General features: G+C 43.4%; 2 protein-coding genes across 2 annotated transcripts in view; one reads left to right on the top strand and one right to left on the bottom strand.

Moving 5' to 3' along the window:
* The window catches only part of LOC146634286 (NLR family CARD domain-containing protein 3-like), a 612463-nt gene that overhangs the window by 418017 nt on the left and 166786 nt on the right, over positions 1 to 27660 (top strand). The gene's annotated exons all lie outside the window — the stretch shown is intronic.
* On the bottom strand, positions 18841 to 20499 carry LOC146634289 (E3 ubiquitin-protein ligase TRIM21-like). The gene is made up of 2 exons (XM_085376894.1): positions 19344 to 20499; positions 18841 to 19301 (listed from the first exon to the last, which is right to left on the bottom strand). The coding sequence occupies exons 1-2, from the start codon at positions 20497 to 20499 to the stop codon at positions 18841 to 18843; spliced, it is 1617 nt and encodes a 538-aa protein (XP_085233020.1).

Here is a 27660-nt window from a genome sequence, read left to right as displayed (position 1 = left end):
AAACAGAAATGAAACACAAGAGTATAAAAGGCCCAGAGTGGCGAAATTGAACACAAGAGCGGGTGGGCCAGCCTGAAGAAGGCTAAATTAAGCCGAAACGTCGCGTATGGCCCAACCCCAGTGCACTACACCCGCTTAGGGTAATTTTTTGAACAGGGGGCACCAACACCAGTCCCAGTGATGGCCCGTGCACTCAGGTTCCGGCATAGCCGGGCCTGCTCATTTCCCAACACCTAACCAGCCAGTGCCTCATGGGATTGGTGGTGCCCCTGCCTATTGCCTCTCTCCCTAACTATGGGGAGCCCCCCACCCACTACCTTTTCCTAACCCTAACCCCTTTGCCCCCCTCCCCCTCCCCTTCTAGCCCTAACCCTAAGGGAGCCCTAAAAACCTAAATTAAGAGAAAAAAAAGACAAGAAAGGTCAGAAAAAAAGACAGAGTACAAAAGGAAAGGATTTACAGGAAGGGGGTGCCATAAAAGAAAAATACAGTACACAGGACGGGATGTCTAACGAGAAGGGGGTGCCATTTAAAGAAATATATGAAAAAGAGTAAAGAAAAGAACACAAGAGAAATAAAGAGAAATAATAAAGAACAACAGAAAGGAAAAAAGAACAACAGAGATACAAAGAGAAAGACAAAGAAAAACAGAAAGAGTAAAGAGCAAGAATAAAGAACAAACAGAAATACAAAGAGAAAGATAAAGAAAAACAAAGAATAAAGAACAAGAATAAAGAAAAACAGTAATACAAAGAGAAAGATAAGGAAAAACAGAAAGAACAAAGAACAACAGAAAAAGGGAGAGCTAAAGCAGAAAAAACTGAGAACAAGTAAAAACTAAGTAAAAGAAAAAGTTAAGAAAAACAGAAATGAAACACAAGAGTATAAAAGGCCCAGAGTGGCGAAATTGAACACAAGAGCGGGTGGGCCAGCCTGAAGAAGGCTAAATTAAGCCGAAACGTCGCGTATGGCCCAACCCCAGTGCACTACACCCGCTTAGGGTAATTTTTTGAACAGGGGGCACCAACACCAGTCCCAGTGATGGCCCGTGCACTCAGGTTCCGGCATAGCCGGGCCTGCTCATTTCCCAACCCCTAACCCTAACCCTAAACAGAAAAACAAGTAAGAGAAAGAGAGAAACAGAAAAACAAGTGAGAAACTAAGAAAGAAAGTTTGAGAGAAACAAAAACAGAAAACCTAAAAGTGGGAGGAGACAACACAAGTATAAAAGCCAAGAGAGGCACACAGAGAACAAACAGACAGAAACATATTGGGCCAGCCTGAGGAAGGCGAAAATACGCCGAAACGTCGCGAAGGCCCAATAAAGTGCACTGAACCCAAGATATGGGTAATTTTTTGAACCAGGGCAGGGACACCACCACCCAGCCCCATCGATGGCCCGTGCACGCCAGGCTACCAGCTTGCTGGTGGCCTGTTCCTTACTTAACACCTAACCAGCCAGTGCCTCGTGGGGTTGGGGGTGCCCCTGCCCTATAACAAATCCTAACCCTAACCAGGGGGGTCCCTATAAAAAACAAAAAACAATTAAGACAAGAAAGACAAGAGAGTCAAAGAAAAGCAGAAAGAAAGACATGAAGTCACGTAAAAATAGAAAAAGTAAAAAGAGAAGTCACGTATAACAAACACAGAAAGAGAAAAACAAAGAGAACATGAACAACAAAGGACGGGATGTCAAACCAAGCAGGGGGTGCCATAAAAACAAGAAGAGAACTTAAAGACAAGAGACAGACAAAGAAAAAACAAGTACGTGAAATAGGACGGGATGTCAAACCAAGTAGGGGGTGCCATAAAAACAAAGAGAAAATGAAGAGAAATATAAAGATAGAAAAACAAATAAGAGAAACAGAAAAACAAATAAGAGGGGAAGAAAAACAAATAAGAGAAACAGAAAAACAAATAAGAGAAGAGGAAAAACAAATAAGTGAAACAGAAAAACAAGAGAAACAGAAAAACAAGTAAGAGAAAGAGAGAAACAGAAAAACAAGTGAGAAACTAAGAAAGAAAGTTTGAGAGAAACAAAAACAGAAAACCTAAAAGTGGGAGGAGACAACACAAGTATAAAAGCCAAGAGAGGCACACAGAGAACAAACAGACAGAAACATATTGGGCCAGCCTGAGGAAGGCGAAAATACGCCGAAACGTCGCGAAGGCCCAATAAAGTGCACTGAACCCAAGATATGGGTAATTTTTTGAACCAGGGCAGGGACACCACCACCCAGCCCCATCGATGGCCCGTGCACGCCAGGCTACCAGCTTGCTGGTGGCCTGTGCCTTACTTAACACCTAACCAGCCAGTGCCTCGTGGGGTTGGGGGTGCCCCTGCCCTATAACAAATCCTAACCCTAACCAGGGGGGTCCCTATAAAAAACAAAAAACAATTAAGACAAGAAAGACAAGAGAGTCAAAGAAAAGCAGAAAGAAAGACATGAAGTCACGTAAAAATAGAAAAAGTAAAAAGAGAAGTCACGTATAACAAACACAGAAAGAGAAAAACAAAGAGAACATGAACAACAAAGGACGGGATGTCAAACCAAGCAGGGGGTGCCATAAAAACAAGAAGAGAACTTAAAGACAAGAGACAGACAAAGAAAAAACAAGTACGTGAAATAGGACGGGATGTCAAACCAAGTAGGGGGTGCCATAAAAACAAAGAGAAAATGAAGAGAAATATAAAGATAGAAAAACAAATAAGAGAAACAGAAAAACAAATAAGAGGGGAAGAAAAACAAATAAGAGAAACAGAAAAACAAATAAGAGAAGAGGAAAAACAAATAAGTGAAACAGAAAAACAAGAGAAACAGAAAAACAAGTAAGAGAAAGAGAGAAACAGAAAAACAAGTGAGAAACTAAGAAAGAAAGTTTGAGAGAAACAAAAACAGAAAACCTAAAAGTGGGAGGAGACAACACAAGTATAAAAGCCAAGAGAGGCACACAGAGAACAAACAGACAGAAACATATTGGGCCAGCCTGAGGAAGGCGAAAATACGCCGAAACGTCGCGAAGGCCCAATAAAGTGCACTGAACCCAAGATATGGGTAATTTTTTGAACCAGGGCAGGGACACCACCACCCAGCCCCATCGATGGCCCGTGCACGCCAGGCTACCAGCTTGCTGGTGGCCTGTTCCTTACTTAACACCTAACCCTAACCCTAACCACTACGATTTACTTTTAACCCAACCCCCATATTTTGCCCTAACCCTAACCACTATGATTGTGGCCCCAACCCAATTATTTACCCTAACCCTAACCCATGTTATTAGATCAAAATTTATTAAAACCCCTAAAAATACATGTTGATTAAATACACAACTCCAAGAAGCATAAAAACACAATTTGGCTAAAAACACAAATACAATTTTCAAATCATAAACTCATTTCTCTATAGAACTCACCAAAATTCATAAAAACACGATTGGCTTTAACACATAAAAATGCAACTTTAAAATCTAATATACGTCACTTAAAAATTCATAAAAACACGATTGGATTTAAAACATAAAAATGCAAATTTAAAATCTCATATACATCACTTAAAAATACAGTTTTTTGAAAATTCACATAATATACAAAATAAAAATACACTTCATGCAATTTTATTACAAAGGTTAAAAAACACACATTCATTTTAGTCTAAAACCATCCCAGACATTTCAAAATACATTGCCTAACCTAAAATTCGAAAAAAACTCACGTTGGAAACCAAGCCTATAAAAGGCTGCACAGTAGAGAGGAGCTCATTTGGGAGCTGACCGTTGAAGAGGCAACATCTCTCTCTCTCTGTGCATTCCCAGCTTATTCATTGTGCCCCAGCCTGAGGAAGACCTATCTTGGGTCGAAACGTCGCGGCAGTGGGCACATTAATTCATTGGTGTTCACTTATTAAAAATTAAACAATTTTATTAATTTCATCTATTTTTGTTTAAAAACAAATTTCATTTACTTTTTTTACTTTTTCTTTTTTTCTCGCCTTGTTTGTGATTGTAAATTCATATACACATAATTTACATATCTAACTGGAATAAATAGCACATTAAAACAATTATTAAATAAAGATAACAAAGGCGACATCAAGAGATAGAAAAAAATCCATGGGGTCCCGGATGGACTCAGAAGGCTGGACGGTGGTGCGTCACGGGAGAGGGCGGCTGCCTTCCCGTAGACGTGTCCAGCGGGGGACAAGTGGCAGGGGTGGAGGGATGGACCGAGCACCGTCTGGACCCTTTCGGGACCGGACTCAATTCCACATCCCTAACCAGCCAGTGCCTCCCTTCACTTCTAGCCGCTACCTTGGACCACAATCTCGTTCGTATGCGGCAGTGACACGTGGGATGAATGCCAGATTTGGATCGAGGGACCAACAAGGGCAGCCTAGATTTGGGGACCGCTTTAGGCAGCAACCCACAGACCCTGCTTTTGGAAAGCTGGTGCGAAAGTTGCACGCAGTGATCAAGATGGTTCACCATCTGCAAAATGTTTCCCCCAAACCGGGGAAAGCTAATCCACGGATGATTGCTCGGATGGTGGAGGTTTTGGCCTCAATGATTAAGCCTGCATCTCCCACACCAAATACGGTGGATCTCATTTGGGGGAATGCAACGAATTGGGGTTATAACACTTTGTTGATTCTTGAGGAACACTACATGGCGGGCCTTGAGAAACTGTTAGTGGACTTGGAAGGGGACTTGGTCCCGGACTGGAAGACGGCCTTTGAAGTGGCCACGCGCTGGGCCCGCAGGAACCTGCCCCGCATAACTCAAGATGTCTTGGACCATGCGGAGGCCCTGATTTCTTCCAGGAGGGAGAGAGAAGGAGACGTGCCTGCACAGCATGGAGCACAAGGTCCTGGAGATGGCCTGTTGGTTGAGTCCACCAGGGTGGAAAGGCAAGATGCCAAACAGCAGACATCAATGGTGCAAACTGCACACCCACAGACCTTGTGCGGTGCACAACGACCCTCACCTCACCGGACGATTGGTACCATGACGGAGGTGATGGTACATGCAGTACCTCCTTCTCCTGTTTCACAACACGAGCAACCCTTAGAGCAAAGACCGAGACGTGGAGGGTTTCAAAATGCTTGTGTGATTCCACAAGAGGATGATCTCCTACAGATTGAGGAGGTCCAGCAAGACTCCCCAGGTGAGGGGGGCCGTGGAGAGCCAGCGCCAGCCGAAGTGAGCTGGCCGCTGGATGTAGCAATCCAGGTGCACATTGGGGAAGGTGAAATGTTGACACCGGTTAGTGCACACACTCGTTCCAGGGAGCAATCCCAAGGGATGGAACAACAAATGGGCCAGATGAGTGAGGTAGGAGCAATTTCTCCGCAAAACACGTCTGGAGACTTGTTCAATTCCACGCCGAAACCGCAAATCTTTAGAGTGACAAAACATGTCAGAACCGAACGGAAGATGATAGATTGGGGCCTTAGTGTAAGGAAGAAGTGGCTCATCATAGGGGACTCCAATCTGGCCAGGATTCCGGGACACAGTATCCCTGACCTGCAGATGGACAGTTACCCGGGGGCTAACTTCAGGCATGCCCAGGCCTTGATGGCAAAATCCACGAGTGAAGTGGTTGTGGAAAAGGTAGTCTTGTCGTTTGGCCTTAACTGCAAAGGGCAGAGGGCCAAAGAGACTGCAGTCAAGCAGTTGCAAGGTGCGATCAGAGCTGCAAAGAAGCATTTCCCATATTCCGAAATTTGGGTCCCGGTGATCAATTATTCTCCTTTGCTTTTGTGGGCAGAACGCACTACTTTGCACATTCTGAACGATCACATCATGAGGAACCAGCCCTTCATCCCGGCTCTTCCCAGTTCGTCCTTTCAGACTGAAGGTGACCACCTGCATTGGACTAGACAAACAGGGAGAGCAATGTTGGAACACTGGGTTTCCCATTTAAACTTAAAATCCCCTTAAGCCTCGTGGAGGAGGGGACCGGGGTGGACAGGCCCCGTCTGTTACAGAATGTAATGGTGGTGGCAGAGAACTTCAGCTTATCCAAAGCGCAACTGGATCTGCTGAACCGTGGGTTAACGTTCATCCCTATGGTGGGAGACAATAGGAAACAAAGAACACAATTGTTATTGGATATACAAAATTATCACAGAAAGATAAAATTGGCCACATATTTTGGAAATAAGGGGAAACGGGAGAAACCGCGATTTACACCACCATCAAATTGGACACCACCACCACACAAACTACCACCGGAAATTCATTTTTTGATCAAACAGGATAATAAGGAAATTCATAAACATGAAAATATACACAAAGACAAGGGAAATCTGACGGAAGATGAAAATCAGGCGCTCACAGAATTAAAACAAAACAAACACATAGTAATTAAGCCCGCAGACAAGGGGAGTGCGGTTGTCATTTTAAGTAGAGAGCAATATATTTTCGAAGCAATGCGTCAGTTGGAGGATACACATTATTATAGGAAATTAGACAGCCCAATTTACCTGCACACTGTGCCTATGGTGCAACACGTGGTAGATCGATTGTACAGTAAGAAACTCATCAACGCCAGGCAGAAACAATATTTGCGGGGGGAAGTGGAACCCAGGATAAGACGATTTTACATCTTACCCAAGATACACAAGGATCCCGACAAGTGGACAATACCATTCAGGATACCGGCTGGGAGACCAATTGTCTCTGATTGTGGCAGTGAGACCTACGCCACGGCCGAGTACATCGATCACTTTCTGAATCCACTCTCAACAAAACATCCATCCTACATAAAAGACACTTATCATTTCATTTCAATAGTTAAAGGGTTAAAAATTCCTCCAAATTCATTCTTCTTTTCCATTGATATAGACAGTTTATACACCAACATTGAAACAGAAGCTGGTTTAAGAGCAGTGAAGAAGATCTTTGGCAAATACCCGGACCATCAAAGACCTGATACAGAACTTGTGACTCTATTGGAAATAAATCTGGGACGAAATGACTTTGAATTCAACAATCAGTACTTCCTCCAGGTCAAAGGTGTTGCGATGGGCAAAAAATTCGCCCCCGCATATGCAAATATTTTCATGGCGGATTGGGAGGAAGCAGCCATCGACAAGTGTGAGAAGAAACCATTCACATATCTCAGGTATTTAGACGATATTTTTGGCATTTGGAACCACTCAGAGGATGAATTTAAGAAATTTATTAATACACTGGACACTCATGACCCCTCAATTAGGCTTAAATACGAATTTGATCATCAGTCAATTGATTTCTTAGACACTACTGTGTACAAGGGACAGCCTTTTCACGACCAACAAACACTGGACATTAAGGTATATTTCAAAACAACAGACACACACTCATTGCTGTTTAAATCCAGCTATCACCCCCGGCACACATACAAAGGTCTCGTTAAATCACAACTCATTAGGTTTCATCGGATCTGCACTCAAAGGGCAGACTTTTTCGAAGCAGTCAGGACCCTTTTCCGGGCTCTTAGGAAGAGGGGATATTCAAGGTCGTTCCTAAGACATTGTCTGAAGACCTTCCACATACAAAGACCAAGTATTAATAAAGAATGGATTCCGCTGATCACCACCTTTTCACCTAGGAGCAGGTTACTGAATTGCAAATTCAAGAATAACTACAGGATGATCATGGAAAACCAGGGTCTCCTGAGTAGTTATCAAGTCATCTCGGCTTTCAGGAGAAATAGCAACCTCAAGGACCACCTGGTGAGGGCAAGTCTTGCTCCCTTACAGCCATTGCAGAAAACCACAGTCTTGGCCGGTACATTCATTAGATTGGACTTTGTGCAAAATAGGCTCAATAAAACTATATTTAAGATCCCACAGACTTTTACACCACGGACGGTGAATTGTGTGTACATGATTTTCTGCTCCAGATGTGACACACAATACATTGGGGAAACCGGAAACTCAATATCCACCAGGATGATGCAACACAGGTATAACATCAAACACAAAAAGGAAACACACACACTTTTGGTAAAACATTTCATTTCACATGGGTATCATTCGCTAAGGGTAGCAGGACTGCAAAGTAATTCAAGTTGGACGGAAGGAGAGAGGAAGAAAATGGAGAGGAAATGGATACGATTATTGGACACAAGAGAACCGGGGGGACTGAATATGAAATGTAATTAGGCACTTCTTTCTAAAACCAATGGTTAACCCAAAATATGAGCCGAATTAAAATTTGGGCTCAAAAATTTGGTTGGAGTCCCTGTCCCAGCCCGTACCCTAACTCCAACCTATTCGGGTTGGTTTGATTTAACCCCATCCCAATATCCTACCCTAACCTTAACCATCACGATTTAATTTTAACCCAACCCCCATATTTTGCCCTAACCCTAACCACTACGATTTACTTTTAACCCAACCCCCATATTTTGCCCTAACCCTAACCACTATGATTGTGGCCCCAACCCAATTATTTACCCTAACCCTAACCCATGTTATTAGATCAAAATTTATTAAAACCCCTAAAAATACATGTTGATTAAATACACAACTCCAAGAAGCATAAAAACACAATTTGGCTAAAAACACAAATACAATTTTCAAATCATAAACTCATTTCTCTATAGAACTCACCAAAATTCATAAAAACACGATTGGCTTTAACACATAAAAATGCAACTTTAAAATCTAATATACGTCACTTAAAAATTCATAAAAACACGATTGGATTTAAAACATAAAAATGCAAATTTAAAATCTCATATACATCACTTAAAAATACAGTTTTTTGAAAATTCACATAATATACAAAATAAAAATACACTTCATGCAATTTTATTACAAAGGTTAAAAAACACACATTCATTTTAGTCTAAAACCATCCCAGACATTTCAAAATACATTGCCTAACCTAAAATTCGAAAAAAACTCACGTTGGAAACCAAGCCTATAAAAGGCTGCACAGTAGAGAGGAGCTCATTTGGGAGCTGACCGTTGAAGAGGCAACATCTCTCTCTCTCTGTGCATTCCCAGCTTATTCATTGTGCCCCAGCCTGAGGAAGACCTATCTTGGGTCGAAACGTCGCGGCAGTGGGCACATTAATTCATTGGTGTTCACTTATTAAAAATTAAACAATTTTATTAATTTCATCTATTTTTGTTTAAAAACAAATTTCATTTACTTTTTTTACTTTTTCTTTTTTTCTCGCCTTGTTTGTGATTGTAAATTCATATACACATAATTTACATATCTAACTGGAATAAATAGCACATTAAAACAATTATTAAATAAAGATAACAAAGGCGACATCAAGAGATAGAAAAAAATCCATGGGGTCCCGGATGGACTCAGAAGGCTGGACGGTGGTGCGTCACGGGAGAGGGCGGCTGCCTTCCCGTAGACGTGTCCAGCGGGGGACAAGTGGCAGGGGTGGAGGGATGGACCGAGCACCGTCTGGACCCTTTCGGGACCGGACTCAATTCCACATCCCTAACCCCTAACCCCTAACCCCCTAACCCTAACAATTTCCAGAACCTGTCTCGGGATGTCCAGACACTCCATACTCACAGAGTGATTGCTGCCTTCAGGAGGCATAAAAATCTGGGTGATCTCCTCATTAGAGCCCAAATCACACCTCTCTCTATGCCTAGACAGAGACATCAAGGACAATTTTTCCAACATCACAGATTGGTCCGCAGCCACTCCAATGGCCAGGTTTTTCTGTCTTTGTGCAAAGGGGTCCAAAAATTGTGTATATTTGATTACGTGTAGGAGATGTGGGATCCAGTATGTGGGAGAAACGGGTAACACACTGCTCACCAGATTCACTCAACACAGGTACAATATCACACGAAAAAAGAACATTCACACCCACCTGGTCAAACATTTTTTATTGCATGGCTGGGATTCTGTCACAGCGACGGTCATTCAGATCAATTCGAGGTGGACAACACAACAGAGATGGAGAGCTGAGAGGATGTGGATTGCTAAACTGAATACAGTTTATCCACATGGCCTCAATGAAAAGGGTTTTAGGAGGTATTAATCCAACACCATGTATATAGTTAATATTTCATTTTTGTTATGTGTGAATTTATGGATATTTTGTCACTACACTTGGGACCTCGGCTTCTTTCATGTCTCACAGGGGAACATCCTGGCCCTGAAACTGACCCTGACCCTAACCTCAGTGACCTCTATAATAATTTGACCTCCTGCCCTAAACCTAACCACCTGCCACTCTGATTGGACACGAAAGTTGGTCATCCCCCACCCCTTGAGTGGACCCTAAACCTAACCTCCACACCCCTCCTCCCCCCACCTCTCTAACTGCATCTATTACATTCCATTTGGAACTCCACTGGGGGGGTCCTGGACGCCTGAGATGGGAGCAGGTATGGTCTGTGCATTGGAGCACGGCCCCCTTCGGGGACCGTGCTCCCAACTTTGATTTCCCCTAACCCTATCACCTCAACCTCAACAACCTTAAACACACAAATATTGGCACAGCAATCCTGACACTCCCAGGTCAACTCACATAATTTCACCTCCTCAATACACCGAAAGTCTTGTTAAAACCACACAATTTGCACACAACAATCACCCCCTTTATGCACTTTAACATACCTAGATTCAACATACTCAAATGTTTTTATTAAACATTCACACCATTCTATCACTCATACAAACAGCAAGCTGTTCTTCATTGCGTATGTTTGTGTTCTTAGCCAGGTTTAATCAATATCTATGCATTAATCATTATGAGCTTGTCCTTGTAAGGTTAATGCATTTTCTGCTTGTGTATGTGAATTTGCATATGTGGCTTTTGCAGTGTTTCAGACTCCTGCACATTTCTCCACTTAAGCCGTCAGTTTTCTTTCCCAAATTTGCTAACCCAAATTTTAAGTTCCCACCTTATTAACAGCATTCCTGGTCCTCAGCCAGAAGTTAGGGCCCACTTGTCAGGTTTATGGAGACATGGCGCTGTAAACAATTCAACCAGAAACTTGCCCTATCATATCCAGTCAAGTTAACCTATAGGTTTCTTCCGACCGCTGCACGTGGAGAATTGATCCAGGTCTGTTTCGCCCCTGAAGAAACACAACTGAGACATTTTATTATTATCATGAGTACTTAAACTACCCGTTTCCCCCTCTCTGGTCAGAAATACCAGCTTATGTCATGTGTATAAGTGTAAGCAGGTCTTCATTGCCTTTCCTATGTATTTTGTTAATGTTCAGTGAGTGTAAGCTGCTTTCTTCATTGCATCTGTATGTTATAATCAGATTTAATTCATGCATCATTTCACTGATTTCTTAATTCAAAACTATCTCACTTCTGATTCTTTATAAGAGTATAATTTCACATGTAACACTTTGTGTATGTGTGTTTTCCATTCACTCATGTAATTGTCAGTTATTTTCTTTCTTCATTTTACCTTCTTTTTGTTTACCTCTTTAGTTTTCTGGTGGACATCTCTAAACACCATCATGGGTTCAGGCTTTCGTTTCAATCCAAATATACCCTGTATTCTTGCAGTCAAACTCGTCCAGGTTCACCTCTCACTGGTCCCTGTCCTCTTCTCTCAGTGTCCTTTTGTTGTCTTGAATTCTCCAGCAAACACAGTCCGTTTCTTCTCCGTTTCTCTTCAGTATCTTCCTTCTGGATTAAGTCCCAGCCTGGCAAAATATCACATTCAGTGTCATGTCACACTGTTCTTACCAGCCTGCAGTCCACCGTGCATTTTCCATCACGTGGTTTCTTCTTCTCTGTTGATCCTCTCAGTCGTCTCTTTCACGATTACTCCAAGCATGGCAAATCTAACAATCAGTGTCCAGTGCTTTCCCAGCATTCAACTGTCCAGCCTGTCATTCACAGTGCATGTTTCCATCTTGTAGTTCCTTACATGCTGCTGGTCCCGTCAGTTTGGTTTCAGTGTTAACGGTTCAGTTGCGCTGTCTTTTGGCTGCTTGTAAATTCTTCTCAAGTTCACGATGTTCTACTGGTCTTCATCAGGAGATTAATTGTCCTTCGAGCTTCTTCTCAGGATAGGGACAAGTGCGAGGTCAAGCTGTAAAATTTTGAACCAAAATCTGGCCTGTTTTCTCCCAATTATACTACTCTACTGGTTTTGGCACCGTACTCAAAATTCCAGGTTGAGAGAAGTCCACCTTTATTCATCTGTAACCTGTATTAACACACTAAAACATAGTATTAATATCATTTTCATTTCTTTTCTTAAAACCTCCATTCGCTTCATGCCCATTCAACCCTAAAGAAACAGAGAAAAAACAGTTTTGCACTTTTTCCTTTAATATTAAATGGACCCACGCGCTGCCCCCCTCCTTGCAGCTGCTCGAGACAGAGAGAGACCCACAGTTTTCCTTTTTTTCTTCCTACGCTCTATCTGCCCAGAGTTTTTCTTATATGGGCATGCAAACTTCCTGTCACACACACTCTCACAGCCCCCACCTTTTCTTTCTCAACACAGAGTGCGTGGCCGCGGCTTCTCTTTTTTTTTAAAATATGAGAGATCATTACACATTAGATCCCCTGAAACCATACTCGCATTTAGGAAATCACAAACACAAAACTACAAAGTTTAGTTTATTTAATATACTGAAATCCTTTAACCACACTTCTGAAACACACCTACACCTAACCAAAAAAGAAACTAAGAAGCATAGAAATGGAGAAATAGGGAGATAAAACAAAGCCAGCAGCTACACACACACACACCCCGCGTGTGCTTTCTGCAAGTAAACAACTTTTGACATTCAGTTGTTTACTTGCAGAAATACATAATGAATCGCATGACAGGAGTAGATGCACCATAAGGCTGGATAGCTTGGTTAATGTCTGGTCCTTGGTGGCATCTTTAAGCCATTCCACAGTACAGCCCTCGTAAAAGTTATGAATGACATCCTGATAGCGACAGACCGTGGTAAATATGCAGTGCTGGTCTTGTTGGACATGACAGCTGCATTTGACACTGTGGATCACGATTTGCTGATCTCCCGCTTGCAGCACTGTGTGGGAATTTCTGGTTCGGCACTTTTGTGGTTAAAGTCCTATCTTTTAAAAAGGACCTTTTGTGTTAAGTTGGGTCGGCTTCATCCTCTGTGGCCCCTCTGCTTTGGGGTGTGCCACAGGGATCTATTCTTGGGCCGTTATTGTTTTCATTGTACCTCTTGCCTCTTGGTGCGATTTTCCGAAAGCATAAAGTGCCATTCCATCTATACGCAGATGACTGCCAGCTCTACTTACCTTTTAGTCATTCTGATAGTCTCCCAACTGGACCTCTGCTTGACTGCCTTACTGATGTCAAAGCATGGATGGGAAAAAACTTTTTAAATTTTAACGATCGGAAGACAGAAGCAATTTTATTTGGCCCAAATCGTTCTTCTCATACTCTGGATGTTGATCTTACAGCTTTGACTTCCCAACTAAAGAGTTTGATCACAAATCTCGGAGTTAAAATTGATTCTGCACTCACCTTTGATGACCATGTAAACGGGGTGGTAAAATCAGCATTTTATCACCTCAGACGTTTATCAAAGGTTAAGCCCTTTCTTTCCAAGCGTGACTTGGAAAGTGTTATTCATGCCTTTATTACCTCACGTTTAGATTATTGTAACTCTCTTTTAATAGGGGTTGGGCAGGGCACTTTGTCACGCTTGCAATTAGTGCAAAATGCTGCGGCACGATTTTTTACTGGCAGAAGAAAATTTGATCACATCACTCCGATTTCGGCCTCTTTACACTGGCTTCCAATTAAATTCAGGATCCGTTTTAAAGTCCTTTTATTGGTTTTTAAATCTCTAAATGGTCTGGCACCTGTTTATTTGTCTGACTTGTTGAAGCCCCACGTCCCCACTCGTTCCCTTCGGTCAGCTGAGCAGTTGCTGCTTTCGGTCCCAAAGTCACAGCTGAAACTTAGAGGAGATCGAGCGTTCTCTGTTGCCGCGCCGATGCTTTGGAATAACCTTCCTCTGCATATTAATATTAGACAGGCTGCATCAGTGCCAGTTTTTAAGTCTTTATTAAAAACCTATTTTTATTCCCTGGCTTTTAACTCTGTGGGTAACTGACATTTTTTATTGTTTTTTAACTTTATTGCTATGTCTGGTTTTATTACTATGTGCATATTAGTATTGTACAGCACTTTGGTCTACCAGGTGTGTTTTTAAAGTGCTATATAAATAAATAAATGATGATGATGATGATGATCTTCTTTTGAAAATATTAATTCCTGTTTTTGTATTGTTGATACTGATTTGCTTATGTATAGGATGCATTTTACCTTGTTTAAGATCAATGCTGACTAAGATGATTTCCAATACATTTGTTAATTATGTACTTTTACAACAATATGAAATGACTGAAATTACTGACATGATGGGCGATCGTGGCTCAAGAGTTGGGAGTTCGCCTTGTAATCGGAAGGTTGCCGGTTCGAGCCCCGGCTTGGACAGTCTCGGTCGTTGTGTCCTTGGGCAAGACACTTCACCCGTTGCCTACTGGTGGTGGTCAGAGGGCCCGGTGGCGCCAGTGTCCGGCAGCCTCGCCTCTGTCAGTGTGCCCCAGGGTGGCTGTGGCTACAATGTAGCTTGCCATCACCAGTGTGTGAATGTGTGTGTGAATGGGTGGATGACTGGATATGTAAAGCGCTTTGGGGTCCTTAGGGACTAGTAAAGCGCTATATAAATACAGGCCATTTACCATTTACCATGACAGAAGCCTGTGTATAAATGACGCCTGCGCTGAAAATGTTAAGCAAGAGGTGCATGGCTGAGAATATATTACATAGGAATAATTTGGAGCATAAAAATAACATAACAGGAGGGAAATGTTAGAGTGAATTGTTAAATGTTTGTCATTTTTATGTTTACCATTTGTACATTGTTTTAAGGAATTCTTTCCGTCCTCCCCTCCCCAGATTCTTAAGATTCTGGGTGGGGGGGGCAGTAGTGTTTTTTATCACAGGAACATCCCTGTGAAGGTCTGTTTGATGTTGGTAAACTTCCTCCCCTTTGTATGGCTTCACTGTGTTATCTAGGGTGAACCATCTAGGGTGTGGGGGAGACTACCCTCTTTATGACCAAGGATGTTCCTCCTGCTTTTATGTTATATGACCCTTTGATCAGCAGCATAACACACACACACACACACACACACGCACACACACACACACAGTGCCTTGTCTTTGTAACCAATGGGGGTTACGTGGGGAAGGTACGTGTTGTAAACTATTGTTTATTGTGTGAACGTTGTCAATAAAAGGTCATTTGTGATAAGCTGAGATACCGACAAGGCCTCCCTTGCAAGTGAAACGATCGATCACTGTTGCCTTGTTTTCCTTTCACAGGAATAAGTTCTGGGATCAGCGGGGTCTGACTTTAGACCCAACAGCCACGTTTTGTCTTCATCTGCCTGCCACTTTCGTGCGTCTTTTCCCCTCGCGGTGCAGGTGTCTGTTTCCAAATGAGGGTCATAGTTATGAGTGTTTTTGTGCTGTTTTTTCTATTGGACGTGATGGTTATCAAAATGAAACGTGATAAATTTGGCAAGCGCAGGAGACACGACACGAAGGAGATTTGTCAATTTGTCAATCAGGCTGCAATGCTGTACTGTGCAATAAAAAAATCAGCGAAAAAGCGAAGCAGTGACGGATGAACAGCGGGACCACTGTGTGCTGTTTATTAATAAACAATAAAATATATTCCTATATGACAACATGCATAAAAGCAGAACGGTATTTGTACGTCAGTGGGAAAATAGCGGTGGCTTGCTAGCTTTTGTGCGGCTTCCCCGGGTCAGTGAAAACTTTCAAAAGAGAAATGAATGAACTTACCAGGTTGCCCGATCTCTTCACATATCTTCCTCCAAGCTCGGTCCTTTATATTCCTGTCTCGGTACAGAAAGCAGCTGGTGTCGTACAGCTCCGGGTTGTTTGCTACGGCTGATTAGCCTTTCCTCCATATTGAATGAAGAATGAAGGGCTTTGGCTGGATCTGCCCCTTTGACCTAGGTCAGAGCCACGTCACCAGGCTCCTGATTGGTTGTCGCGGCGCGATTTGCCGCTGGAGTTCAGATTTTCCAACTCGAGCGGTAGACGCGATACGCACGTATGCACAAAATGCAACACAAAAACGGACGTGGTTTTCTTCGCAAGTCACACGCGCCAGACGCGATACACTGCCTCGCGTTTCACGCGTTTCACGTGTTTTCGCGACGCAAATCTGCTTCCGAATTTTCGCGGGAGCCACAATCGCGTGTCAATCGCTCTTTCCATTGACTTTACATGTAAACCTGACGCTCTGGCTGCCTCTATCGCGTTCGGTGTGAAAACACGTTAGATGTAGCACGGCAGAACGGATTGAGTCTAAAAACTGCAATCAAAGAAACGGGCAGCAGCATTGACCGTAAGGAGGTTTACGATCTACTTTGTCAGCAGTATCCGCGTCTGAAACGATGGCTGGAGAGTAGATTCCCTAAAAATTATTTTCTGGAAGCACTGAAATACAGGACGGAGACCTTTGGAAAGAGCCGACAGTCTTTTACTGAAATCGCAGTATAACACAAAGCCTGTGCCTTGCTCTATGAAGGAAATGGTTATGAGACAAACTGACTTGCTCAGTTCAAGCAGCAACATAACACTGCGAATTTCAGTAAAAGACTATCGGCTCTTTCCAGGTGGGAAAAGCGGGTAATAGTTAGTGGGCTCTGTGTTTGTGGTTGTTGTTTGTTAATCACACTAGGAGTGAACAAAAGCAGAAAAAAAAACCCTGTAAAGATGCAGACTGTGAAAGTCTGGTTTATACCATAAATCTTACCAACTGGGTTTTTTGTGTTTTAAGTTATAAGCATGTGAGTGTGAATGGTTGTCTGTTCCTATGTGTTAGCCCTGCGACAGACTGGCGACCTGTCCAGGGTGTACCCCGCCTTTCGCCCTATGACAGCTGGGATAGGCTACAGCACCCCCCGCGACCCTGAAAAGGAGAAGCGGAAGCGAATGGATGGATGGATGAAGTTATAAGCACGTGTCAAGACTTCTGTCTCCCATTGCTGATGTGATCCTCCTTTTTTGTTCCCTATTAATGATCTACAGTAATTTGTGATATTTTCCCCATAAAATAATAAGGCTTTAACGAAATTGTTGTGATACAAAGATTTGATTTCTTGTGCATGCATTGGATAAAAGAGTAATTTTGTCTACACTGAATGTAGTTTACCAACTGCTCCTCAGTCCAAACTGACTTTATGGTTCATACGTGTCAACTCAGGGAACTCCTGCTGTGACCTCCTCTCTGTGAGAAAACACACACACACACACACACACACACACACACACACACACGCAGAAGGAGAGAAACAGAAAGATGATTAATGCAGAGGATTGCAGCAGCTCTTGGATTTTCACTGTCTGTCGGATATCAGAAGAACGGTCACATAAATTTCATTACAAATTTTCTGCCTTTACTTCAATGTGTCTTTAAATCCTTTCTTGTTCAAATTGTTCATTTACATAGTAAAGAAGTAGCTCGGGAACGCAGTAAGTAGGAACAGCAATAGTGTAAAGACATTTTCAACAATACAGAGGATTTCATCATCTGCAGTTTGTGAAAACTGCAGTTAAAAAAACAAATCAGTAAATTCACAAATGATGGACTCTTTTCAGAGGTACTGAACTGATTGATTCAGATTGACTGATTAACATACAGTTCAAAGACCTGCAATAGGGTGCACACTGGTTATGTGGATTTGCTATATCAATATGCTCAAGAGTCTGTTTGAGCTAAAAAAAAAACAAAAAAACTTGAAATATGTATATTTTAAATCAGTAACATAGATAAAATGTTTTTGGATAACAAACGAGTCACATTTTAAACACTGTTTGAATAATCAAAGAGACAAAAAGGCAGGCTACAACAGACATGCTTACCGGGAGCTGTATTGTCTCTTCTGCATAAGCCACACCAGAAACGCTCTGTGCGGATAGCAAAGTCTGCGCTGTGGGAGTGTCTGGACCCTCCACGCCGGGATCTGCCGCACAACCTCGCACTGGTCCCCAGGGGCATGGCAAACTTGTAAGCCCTAGTTCGGCTCCCGAAAAAAAAGATGCTCGAGTTGTTCTTGTGTCCAACAAAAATGAGTTCTTATATGTTTTATTTTTAATGTTACTGCGTTGAAGTTAGCGCATTGTAAAATCAAACAATTATTATTCTCTTAAATGAATGGCATCTTGTTAGACCGGGGACTGGCTTAAAAAACTAATACATTGTTTTTACATCTTGTGCACTTGAGTACACTTCAATGAACCTCGAAAACTGGGACACACAATATAGAGATGATGACTTGACATTTGTTAGGGAGGAGTGTAAGTATAGAGAGAAGGAATTCCTACTTCCCATTCATGTACTCTGCAATGTACATTGTGTCCTTGTAACGTGTTTACTTTTTTTCTAAATAAATTGCTGTGAAAAAACCCATCAAAATTGAGGTAAGTATTAGGGTCAAATTTCTCTTTGGGTAAATGTTTGGGAATGTTTTGGGACCTGTCTGATCTTAAAAAACTAACTATTACAGCCACACATGATTCTGGATTCACTCAAAGCATAACAAACTTTATTGTGAAATGAAGCTTTTGGACATTTATTGTCTGATATTTGCTCAACAGCTCGAGTATCCATCAGTGGGAACATTTCCTGATACAACTTTTCTTCTGTTCAAATCAAATTCCATGACAATCAGATCAAAGTGTGAATCAGAGTCCTGATAATCAGATTATATAGAAACATGGAGACTGTAGAGGATTTACACTCAATATGTTCATTTGTTCCCTTCAATGAAAATCAATCAGTTCATCAAATAAAATCAGTCATTGATTGAATCAGTTTGATTGTCAGGACAGATGATTAGAGGTGCAGAGTTTTTACCACTATAATTAGGACAGGGACCGAAGAATGGGAGCAGTTTGTGAGTGAAGGAGCAGCCAGTAAAGGAGTAGATCAGAGCTGCAGCACCTACATCATAAAATGAGATCAGACCCTCCTCATAATCCATAAACACCCCCACCTTCTCAGGACCAGGATGAAGACAGAGGGAGATTAAATACTTAGCACAAGCTCTGTACTCATTTCCATTTCTCAGCATCACAGTCCAGAAACCATCCTGAGGACTCAGTGTGATTTGTCCCTTCCTGTTGATCGACTCTGTGGCCACTCCTAAATCCCAGTCAGTCTTTCCTTTAATCTGAACCTCAAAGTAAAATCTGCCTGAAGAGAAACTCTGCTCTCCTAAAACATTAGGACAGTAAGAAAATCTCTCTGGGTTGTCTTGAAGATTCTTCTTCATATCACTATGATACACTTGTTTACCGTCATCAGACAGGATCAGTTCAGGATGAGCTGTATCAGGATCCAGAGTCACATCCACTGCATGCTGCTGGACCCTCTTCAGCTCAGCCTCAAACAGCTTCTTCTTCATGAGTTTCCTGATTGTCTGCTCCAGCTGAGCCACTGCTCTCCCCACAGTCCCCTCATATGATGGCGGATGAACTCTGACCTCTGTCCAGTCCTTGGTGGGTGGAGCAGCTTTCAGGGAGGAGAAGCTTTGGAGGAGGTGGAGGTGGTCTTCAGAGCGTGAGAGCTGCTCCACCTCAGAGCTTCTCTTCTTCAGCTCAGAGATTTCCAGTTCCAGATCTTTGATGAGACCTTCAGCCTGTTTCTCTGTAGTTTCCTGTTTGTCTTCGATCTCCTTTATGAGCTCCTTCAGGCGTCTCTCTACAGACTCCTTCAGAGCCGTGAGGATCTGAACACCTTCTGCTTTCTCTCTGTCTGCAGCATCTTTACTCATCTTCACTGACTCTGTGATCTCCTGAATCTTCAGTCGTCTCTTTTGGATCATCTGCTGAATCTCAGCCTCTGTCTCCCCCAGCTCTGCCTTCTTTCCTTCATATTCTTCTCTCAAAGGAACAAACTCGTGGTTCTTGTGGTCTAAAACAGAGCAGAGCGCGCAGACACATGTCTGGTCAGTCTTACAGAAGAGCTCCAGATGTTTATCGTGCTTCGTACACATCCTGTCTTCCAGGTTCCCCACAGCATCAATCAGCTGATGTCTTTTCAGACTTGTAGCTGTCAGATGAGGCTCCAGGTGAGTCTGGCAGTAGGAGGTCTGACACACCAGGCAGGACTTCAGGGCCTTCAGTCTGGTTCCAGTGCAGAAGTCACAGAGAACTTCTCCTGGTTTAGCAGTTTGTTGCTCTGAGCTGCTGCTGCTGGCTTTCTGCTGAGCTCCACTTCTGAACTGAGCAACCATCTCAGAGATGAAGGTGTTGACCCTCAGCTGAGGTCTAGTGTAGAAGGTCTCTTTACACATGGGACACTGACACCTCTGACTCATGTCCCAGTGCTGACTGATGCAGGTTTTGCAGAAGTTGTGTCCACATGGTGTAGTGACTGGATCAGTGAACACATCCAGACAGATGGAGCACAGAAACTGATCTTCAGATTGCAGATTGCCGGCAGCAGACATGTCTGCACTCTGAGGGAGAAAAAAAAGAAACACATTTGATTCAAAAATCACATTAAATTTCATTTCTAAAAAGAAACAAACATGCGTTATTAGTCTAAAAGTGTGTTCACACCGATAGACGCGACCAAAAAGCGCCAGACGCCCCTAGCTTGACGCGTGCAAATTCGCACCTCGACGCGTGTCCAACACAAATTATTCGCGCGTCAAAATATGCAATTTTGACGCATGTGAACCGGAAATGTGGGAGGAAGTTGTGCTAGACGGTATGTCAACTAGAGTAGACTGGAGGACAGGAGGAGGTTTATTATAAGGAGTGGATGAACAGAACAGAGGTAGAAAATGGCTGGCTGGCTGGACGACTGACTGAATGGCTGGCTGGCTGAACGCAGGCGGAAACGACAACATAACATCAATGACACGAGCAGGGCTGAAGGGAAGAGAGGGCTTAAATACACGACTAACAATGACAACAATTGGAGAAAGGTGAGTGAACAGCTGAACCTAATGAACTAATGATAAATGGGAAGAGGACTGAACATAATGCACACAGACCAAGGCTAACACAATAAAACAGGAAGTGGAACAGGCAGTAGATAAACAGTGAACGTGAACTGAAAATACTGGGTCAACGACCCAGAAACCCTGACAGTTGGTAATCTTGGTAGTGATACTCAGAAGGTCTATTTTATAAAGACCTTTATTTAGACCTGGTTTAATTCTGGTATAGAACCAGTTGAATATTTGTATATAATCCATGCAGCTGTCCGACTCTATAACAGAGGTCACCAACCTTTCTTAAAACTGAGAGCTAGCTAAAATTGTGAACAGTTTGGTTCATATTTAGTTATATGATAATAACAATTCTATCTTGATATGCCATGTCTTATCACAGGTTAATTTTCAAAAAAGGCCTGGGTCGTGCAGCAGCCAACAGCTGTCCTGGTGAGGGAGAAGTTCATGGCCCACTTCTCGGCGGAGGGAGCAGCGTCTTGGCAAACAAAAGAACAGCCTGTTTGAAGTCCCAGTGACTTCCCCCACAACGGCCCTGAGCCACCCACAAACCTCTAAAGAGCGTTCTTGCCGTTTTAAAATGTTCTTAATAAACGGAGCTCTACTCCAAAATAAACTAACCTCTCTTTATTCTCTTAAATAATTGGTCTTCACTATGTTCCTATATATTTGTCACGGCGAGTGAGATAAGCCGTGTGAAAATAATAAATGAGGGAGGATCCAAGCGCAGGCAGTCGTGAGGGTGTGAAGGTGGTTTATTGAGCATGAAATAAATATGGACAAACAGCAAACGGAGCTCAAACTAAACTAGACTGGAGAACAACTAAACTACAAAGCACAAACCTGAATGAGAACGAGCAGAGGAGAATGACGATGGACAGCAGGGAGAACACACGGGTGAGACATGGTGGATACACAGACGGACCAGCAACTACAATGACGGAGGACACGACTTAAATACACACAGAGAAACACGGGAATTACACACAGGTGGTGGACACAGCTGGGAATAATCAACAAGACGAGACAGAGGTAAAACTGAACACACTCACATGAGACGCAGACCTTCACAATAAAACATCACACTAAGACGCAGGCTCGACATAGAGAGACAGACAGAAAATGACACATGAAACTAAACCCACATCTTAAACCCAAACAAACAGAAACATGGAACTCCAATAATAAACATCATCATCATCATTAACACAACAAGAGAACAAGAAAACAATCCCTGATGCAAACTTAAACCAAAACATAATAAACTCAAAATACTGGGTCCAACGGACCCAGAACCGTGACAATATTAGTATATTTTTTCATCAGTATAATATGAAATAAATTCTGCATGTGTCAAGTTGTGTGCCAACATTTGCTGTGTAGTAGAACTGAGACATTAGTCATTCCAAAAATTTATTTCAAATAATATTAAAATTCTCAAACAGAAAAACATTAAACATAAATATATAAAATAAAACTATTTACAGAGAGACAGGAACAAAAAGGACCCAGCTTAAAGTGGAAGAGCCTCAGGGAGAAGGAGGAGAAACATAAGAACATTGTTTCTGCCCTGGAGAGCTGCTGCCTCATCAGAAAACGACTGATTGCTAGGGTCTAATGTTTCCAAATTTAACACAGCTGTGCTGTTGTCAAAAACTAATTTATAAATTTTAAATTTCACTAATTCTCTAGTCTGAGGCGGCATGCTTTCCAGAGCAGGAACAAGGCTGAGGAGGAAATGCTCCATTGGAGACTGGCGTGGCCTCTTCAGGGACTTACGACACCAACTGTCTGCCATCTTTAATCCAGTTTTCAGATACCTTCGCAGACACCTTAATGCCCATTCACCTCCATTGACCTCAGTAAATCACTTGATAGGGTAGGGCTACGTTTACAATTGAATCCCCCTGAACCTCGGTTGATTGTGACCTACACCTATTTTCACATGTTGGCTCGTGGGATTAGGTACAGGATCAATAGCAGGTCCATGACCCTCATTGGGGCACTCCATTGAGCTTACATCTGGGACTCTCCACCAATTACTCTTAGAACTGAAGATGCTTCTTGGATGAAACATCTTCAAGGAAACTTCAAGAAGTCCAGACACTTTTCTTTTCAAGCTCCTTAGACTACGATGACCTGGATGACCGAGAACCTTCACAGACATAAGTGTCAGTATTGTACTTTTTACTAAAACAGGCGTGATCAGTAGATTCTCAACTTTTTGATGGTTCTTGAATGTGTGATGGATGTTTTGGTCACAGAAAAACCATTCTGAACCTAAAATTGTGACATTTTTAAAATCTTTTCTTTTTTTCAGAATGTCTCATTTCACAATTCTCCAAAAATAAACCATTTACACCAACCCTGGTACTTCCTGGTTGTATAGGGTCATGAGGTCATTGATTGCATCACTGGATGTAACCAAATGACGGGTTTTTCATTTTGTATAATATTGTTTATTTTCTTTAAAGTAACCTTTTGAGTTTTATTGTATGCAGTGTTTTACTTTTCAAACCATTTAGCTGAGTAAATGAGTTTGTCAATTTCATGCGTAATCTTTTTTACGCATGAAAAGAAGTTTGTTTTTTGTTTAGAATCGATTTGTTTGGTCTGACCTATTTTTCCAATGGTAAAGACTAATGACGTTCAGGTGTGTGTAAAGTCCTCTATAAAGCAAGTGGGATTTTTTGGTTGGTTGGTTTTTATGGTAGATTGGAGATACCAGAAATAAAGTATACTTAAAAGAAACTTAAATAGTCTGCTGATGCTGTCAACTTATCACATTCTTTGATGCTTACGTTATGCTACCTCACAAATGATGGCAGCAACACGGCATCCAGACGACCGTCTTTATATACACCTCACCTCTGGCGCCGGTGCCCTTCTCTCAATTTTAAATACATCTAGACATTCAGGGTTCTGGGGAGGGGCTATGCAGCAGGTAGCTCCACGCCCTCCTGGGTTTTAAATGCACCTTAGAACACCTTAGGGCGACCGTGGCTCAGGGGGTTGGGAAGCGTATCTGTAACCGGAAGGTCGCCGTTCGATCCCCGGGCTCTCTGTCCTGGTCGTTGTGTCCTTGGGCAAGACACTTTACCCTACTGCCTACTGGTGTTGGCCAGAGGGGCCGATGGTGCGATATGGCAGCCTCGCTTCTGTCAGTCTGCCCCAGGGCAGCTGTGGCTACAACCGTAGCTTGCCTCCACCAGTGTGTGAATGTGAGAGTGAATGAATAGTGGCATTGTAAAGCGCTTTGGGTGCCTTGAAAAGCGCTATATAAATCCAATCCATTATTATTATTATACATGCATCAACACTACATATGAGCAGGCGGGGGGGTTGGGGTCTTCACTCACCCCCTTTTTCTCTTGCTCGTTGGGGCACGGGGGCTGGGAGGAGGAGTTGGCCGTCCGATTGGGGTCTGGAATGTGGGGCCTCCCTGCTACTGCGGATTCAAGGGGAGGTCTGCTTGTCTCCACCCCAGGGAAAAGGGTAACACCCCCTGGGGTTAAGTGCAGTTTCCCACTATAGGGGCAAGGGTACCTGGACCTAGGTTTAGAGTATGTTTGGGGAGTGTGATTGTGTGTACAGTGTCTATTTATATCTGTCTCCACGTTGGGTGAGTGCTGAGTATTTGCATATGTGTGCATGGGGGTGGGAATGGATGTTCGTATCTGTGTGTGCCTGTTTGTCTGTGTCGACATGTCAGGTCGGGTATTAGACTCCACCTGTCCAGGGATATCTCAGGCCCTCCAAGGTATGGAGGCCTATCTCTGCTCACCAGACTCCCTGCCAGTGGTTGATGCCCTCATGCATTGGTGCGTTGGTAGTTCTTGGTGCCTGGGCCTGGGCGCCCAGGTATGCACCGGCTCACTCCCGGTCCCTGTTTGTTGTGTTAGAGTTAGAGTGGCCTGGGGATTGGTCCACTCTGGCACAGCTGGCTGCTGGCAGAGCTCACGGGCACGTCACTGCCACCCCCTTTGGCTTCTGCTCCGTGGCTGCTGGATGACCCCTTGTCTGGGGCTCTACTCAGCTCTTTCCGAGAGGGTAGCACGGTTGCCCCTCTGTTGGTCTTCCTTGGTCTCTTATGCTCTGGGGTCTCTGGATGTCTGGAGTCTTGATCTCCTCCATACCTGCTTCATGCCCTGGAGGACGGGGCTGTGGCCCCCCCACACCCTCTAGCAGATCATTACATGAAGGAACCTTTTAAAAACAAACGTGTTCATGCTCACAGGTGTACACACGGGTGCTCACACACACAAACTACACCTTTCTTGGCTGGTACCTTAAAGCACACTGTGCGCTGTTGATCTTACATGCTGCACAATAATATTCAATATTTAGTATTTACTGTTATATACACAGATTATCACGATGATATTGTTTATTATACTGCTCTCTTTTTTGCTAGTTTTCTCTTTTTTTCCTCAACAGGTGATCCAGGTGATTGATATATAGATATATATATGTATATTTTGCCCCTCCCCCACCTTTTTTTCAGAATCAGAATCAGAATCAGAATCAGAAAGGGTTTTATTGCCAAATGTTGAGCAGGTTTACAACATTAGGAAATTGCTGCGGTGCTTCAGTGCAAACATACTGTCATAAATTACGCTTAAATAGACATGAAATAAAAATAATAATAAGAATTAAAAGTGCTAAGTAGATAGATATATACATGATATATACATGAGTGCAGGTGGTGATCAGTGCCAAACATGGAATGATGCAGTGAACACAGCGTAGGGTCATGTGTTAGTGGTGGGAACAGTCATACGGTTATTGTTCATGTGTCCAACAGCAGAGGGGAAGAAACTGTTCTTATGGCGAGAGGTTCTGGTGCGAATGGACCGGAGCCTCCTGCCTGAGGGGAGCAGGTCAAACAGACTGTGTCCAGGGTGAGAAGGGTCAGCTGTGATCCGAGCTGCACGCCCCAGTGTCCTGGAGGTGTACAGGTCCTGCAGAGATGGGAGTCTGCAGCCAATCACCTTCTCAGCAGAGCGCACAACACGCTGCAGTCTCTGTTTGTCCCTGATAGTGGCTCCAGCGTACCACACGGTGATGGAGGAGGTGAGGATGGACTCGATGATTGCAGTGTAGAATTGCATCATCGTCCGTGTTGGCAGGTTGAATTTCTTCAGCTGCCTCAGGAAGTACATCCTCTGCTGGGCTTTCTTAATGACGGAAGTGATGGTGGGCTCCCACTTCAGGTCCTGGGTGATGGTGGTACCCAGGAAGCGGAATGAGTCCACAGAGGTGATGGGGGTGTCAGACAGGATGATGGGGGGGAGTGGAGCTGTGTGCTTCCTGAAGTCCACAATAATCTCCACTGTCTTCTGGGCATTCAGCACCAGGTTGTTGTGGCTGCACCAGGACACCAGACGTTCAACCTCCCTCCTGTAGGCAGACTCATCCCCGTCCGAGATGAGTCCAATAACGGTGGTGTCATCTGCAAACTTGATTAGCTTGACAGACTGGTGGGTGGAGGTGCAGCAGTTGGTATACAGGGAGAAGAGCAGAGGAGAAAGAACACAGCCCTGAGGGGAGCCGGTGCTGATGGTCCGGGAGTCCGAGACATTCTTTCCCAGCCTCACATGCTGCTTCCTGTCCGTCAGGAAGTCAGTGATCCACCGGCAGATGGGATCAGGCACATTCATCTGGGAAAGCTTGCCTCGGAGATGGTCTGGAAGGATGGTGTTGAAGGCAGAGCTGAAGTCCACAAACAGGATCCTGGCGTAGGTCCCTGGGGAGTCCAGATGCTGCAGGATGAAGTGTAGGGCCATGTTGATTGCGTCATCTACAGACCTGTTGGCTCTGTATGCAAACTGCAGGGGATCCAGGAGGGGGGCCGTGAGGGTCTTGAGATAGGACAGAACCAGGCGCTCAAATGAGTGTCCGTGTTCCGTGTCCTTTATCACTGTTCCTCTTCCCCACTGTTTTTCTGTCCCTCCCTCTCTTTCTTTCTCCCTGTCCTTTCCCCCAGTCATGTCTGTCCCGTATGTAACAAAGGAAAATAAAATTCAATTAAATAAATAAACAATAAAAACAAAGGTCAATCAAATGGACCAATGCCTCATGGTCCACTTGGTATAGTAAATCCGTTGTGCATCTTTCTTGGCCTGCAGACAATAATTCTGAAGGCTCAAGATCCAAACGGGTCAGGCGGCAAAAAAAAACAAAAACAAAAAAACAAATGACAGCAGTGGCTCCAGGCCAATAGGTGATAGCAATGCAGAAATCGACCAAGCCAAGGAAACTTCAAGGGCCAACAGATTTTCCCCCAGAGGAGGCCCAAGATGATGGTAACCTGGAAGAAGCTAACTACAAGCTAGAAGAGCACAGTACTGAAGCACAAAGTCTCTCTGAGCTCTCCACTTTATAAAAAGGCTTGATGCAGCAGCATGCTGACCGCGAAGCAAAATGGGAGCAGGACAGACAACGGTAGGATGAACGGTGGTGGAGAATGCAACACCAGTTTAGCCAACTGCAGCAGGAGGTCCAGTCGGAGCACCAGGAGCATCAGATGCTGTTGGAAGGTGCAGTAGCTGATTCTGGAGCTCCACAGTGTTCAAAATTTGAAATAAGTGCTGAGACTTACCGAATGAGATTCCGCGACATGACAGTGAAGGACGATGAGACACCCAAAGA

This window comes from Diplotaxodon limnothrissa, linkage group LG3 (genome assembly GCF_057381915.1).
Source record: "Diplotaxodon limnothrissa isolate DT_005_m linkage group LG3, D_limnothrissa_male_GT1.1, whole genome shotgun sequence".
NCBI lineage: Eukaryota > Metazoa > Chordata > Actinopteri > Cichliformes > Cichlidae > Diplotaxodon > Diplotaxodon limnothrissa.
Note: the sequence above shows the minus strand (reverse complement) of the source record. Positions and strands in the feature narration are given on the sequence as shown.

Excerpts from the sequence above, each read along its gene's own strand:
- LOC146634289 (XM_085376894.1), bottom strand. The coding sequence starts at position 20,499 with ATGTCTGCTGCCGGCAATCTGCAATCTGAAGATCAGTTTCTGTGCTCC. Across the intron at positions 19,302-19,343 it reads ACTGATCCTGTCTGATGACG|ACAACCCAGAGAGATTTTCT; the intron begins GTAAACAAGTGT and ends AGAATCTTCAAG.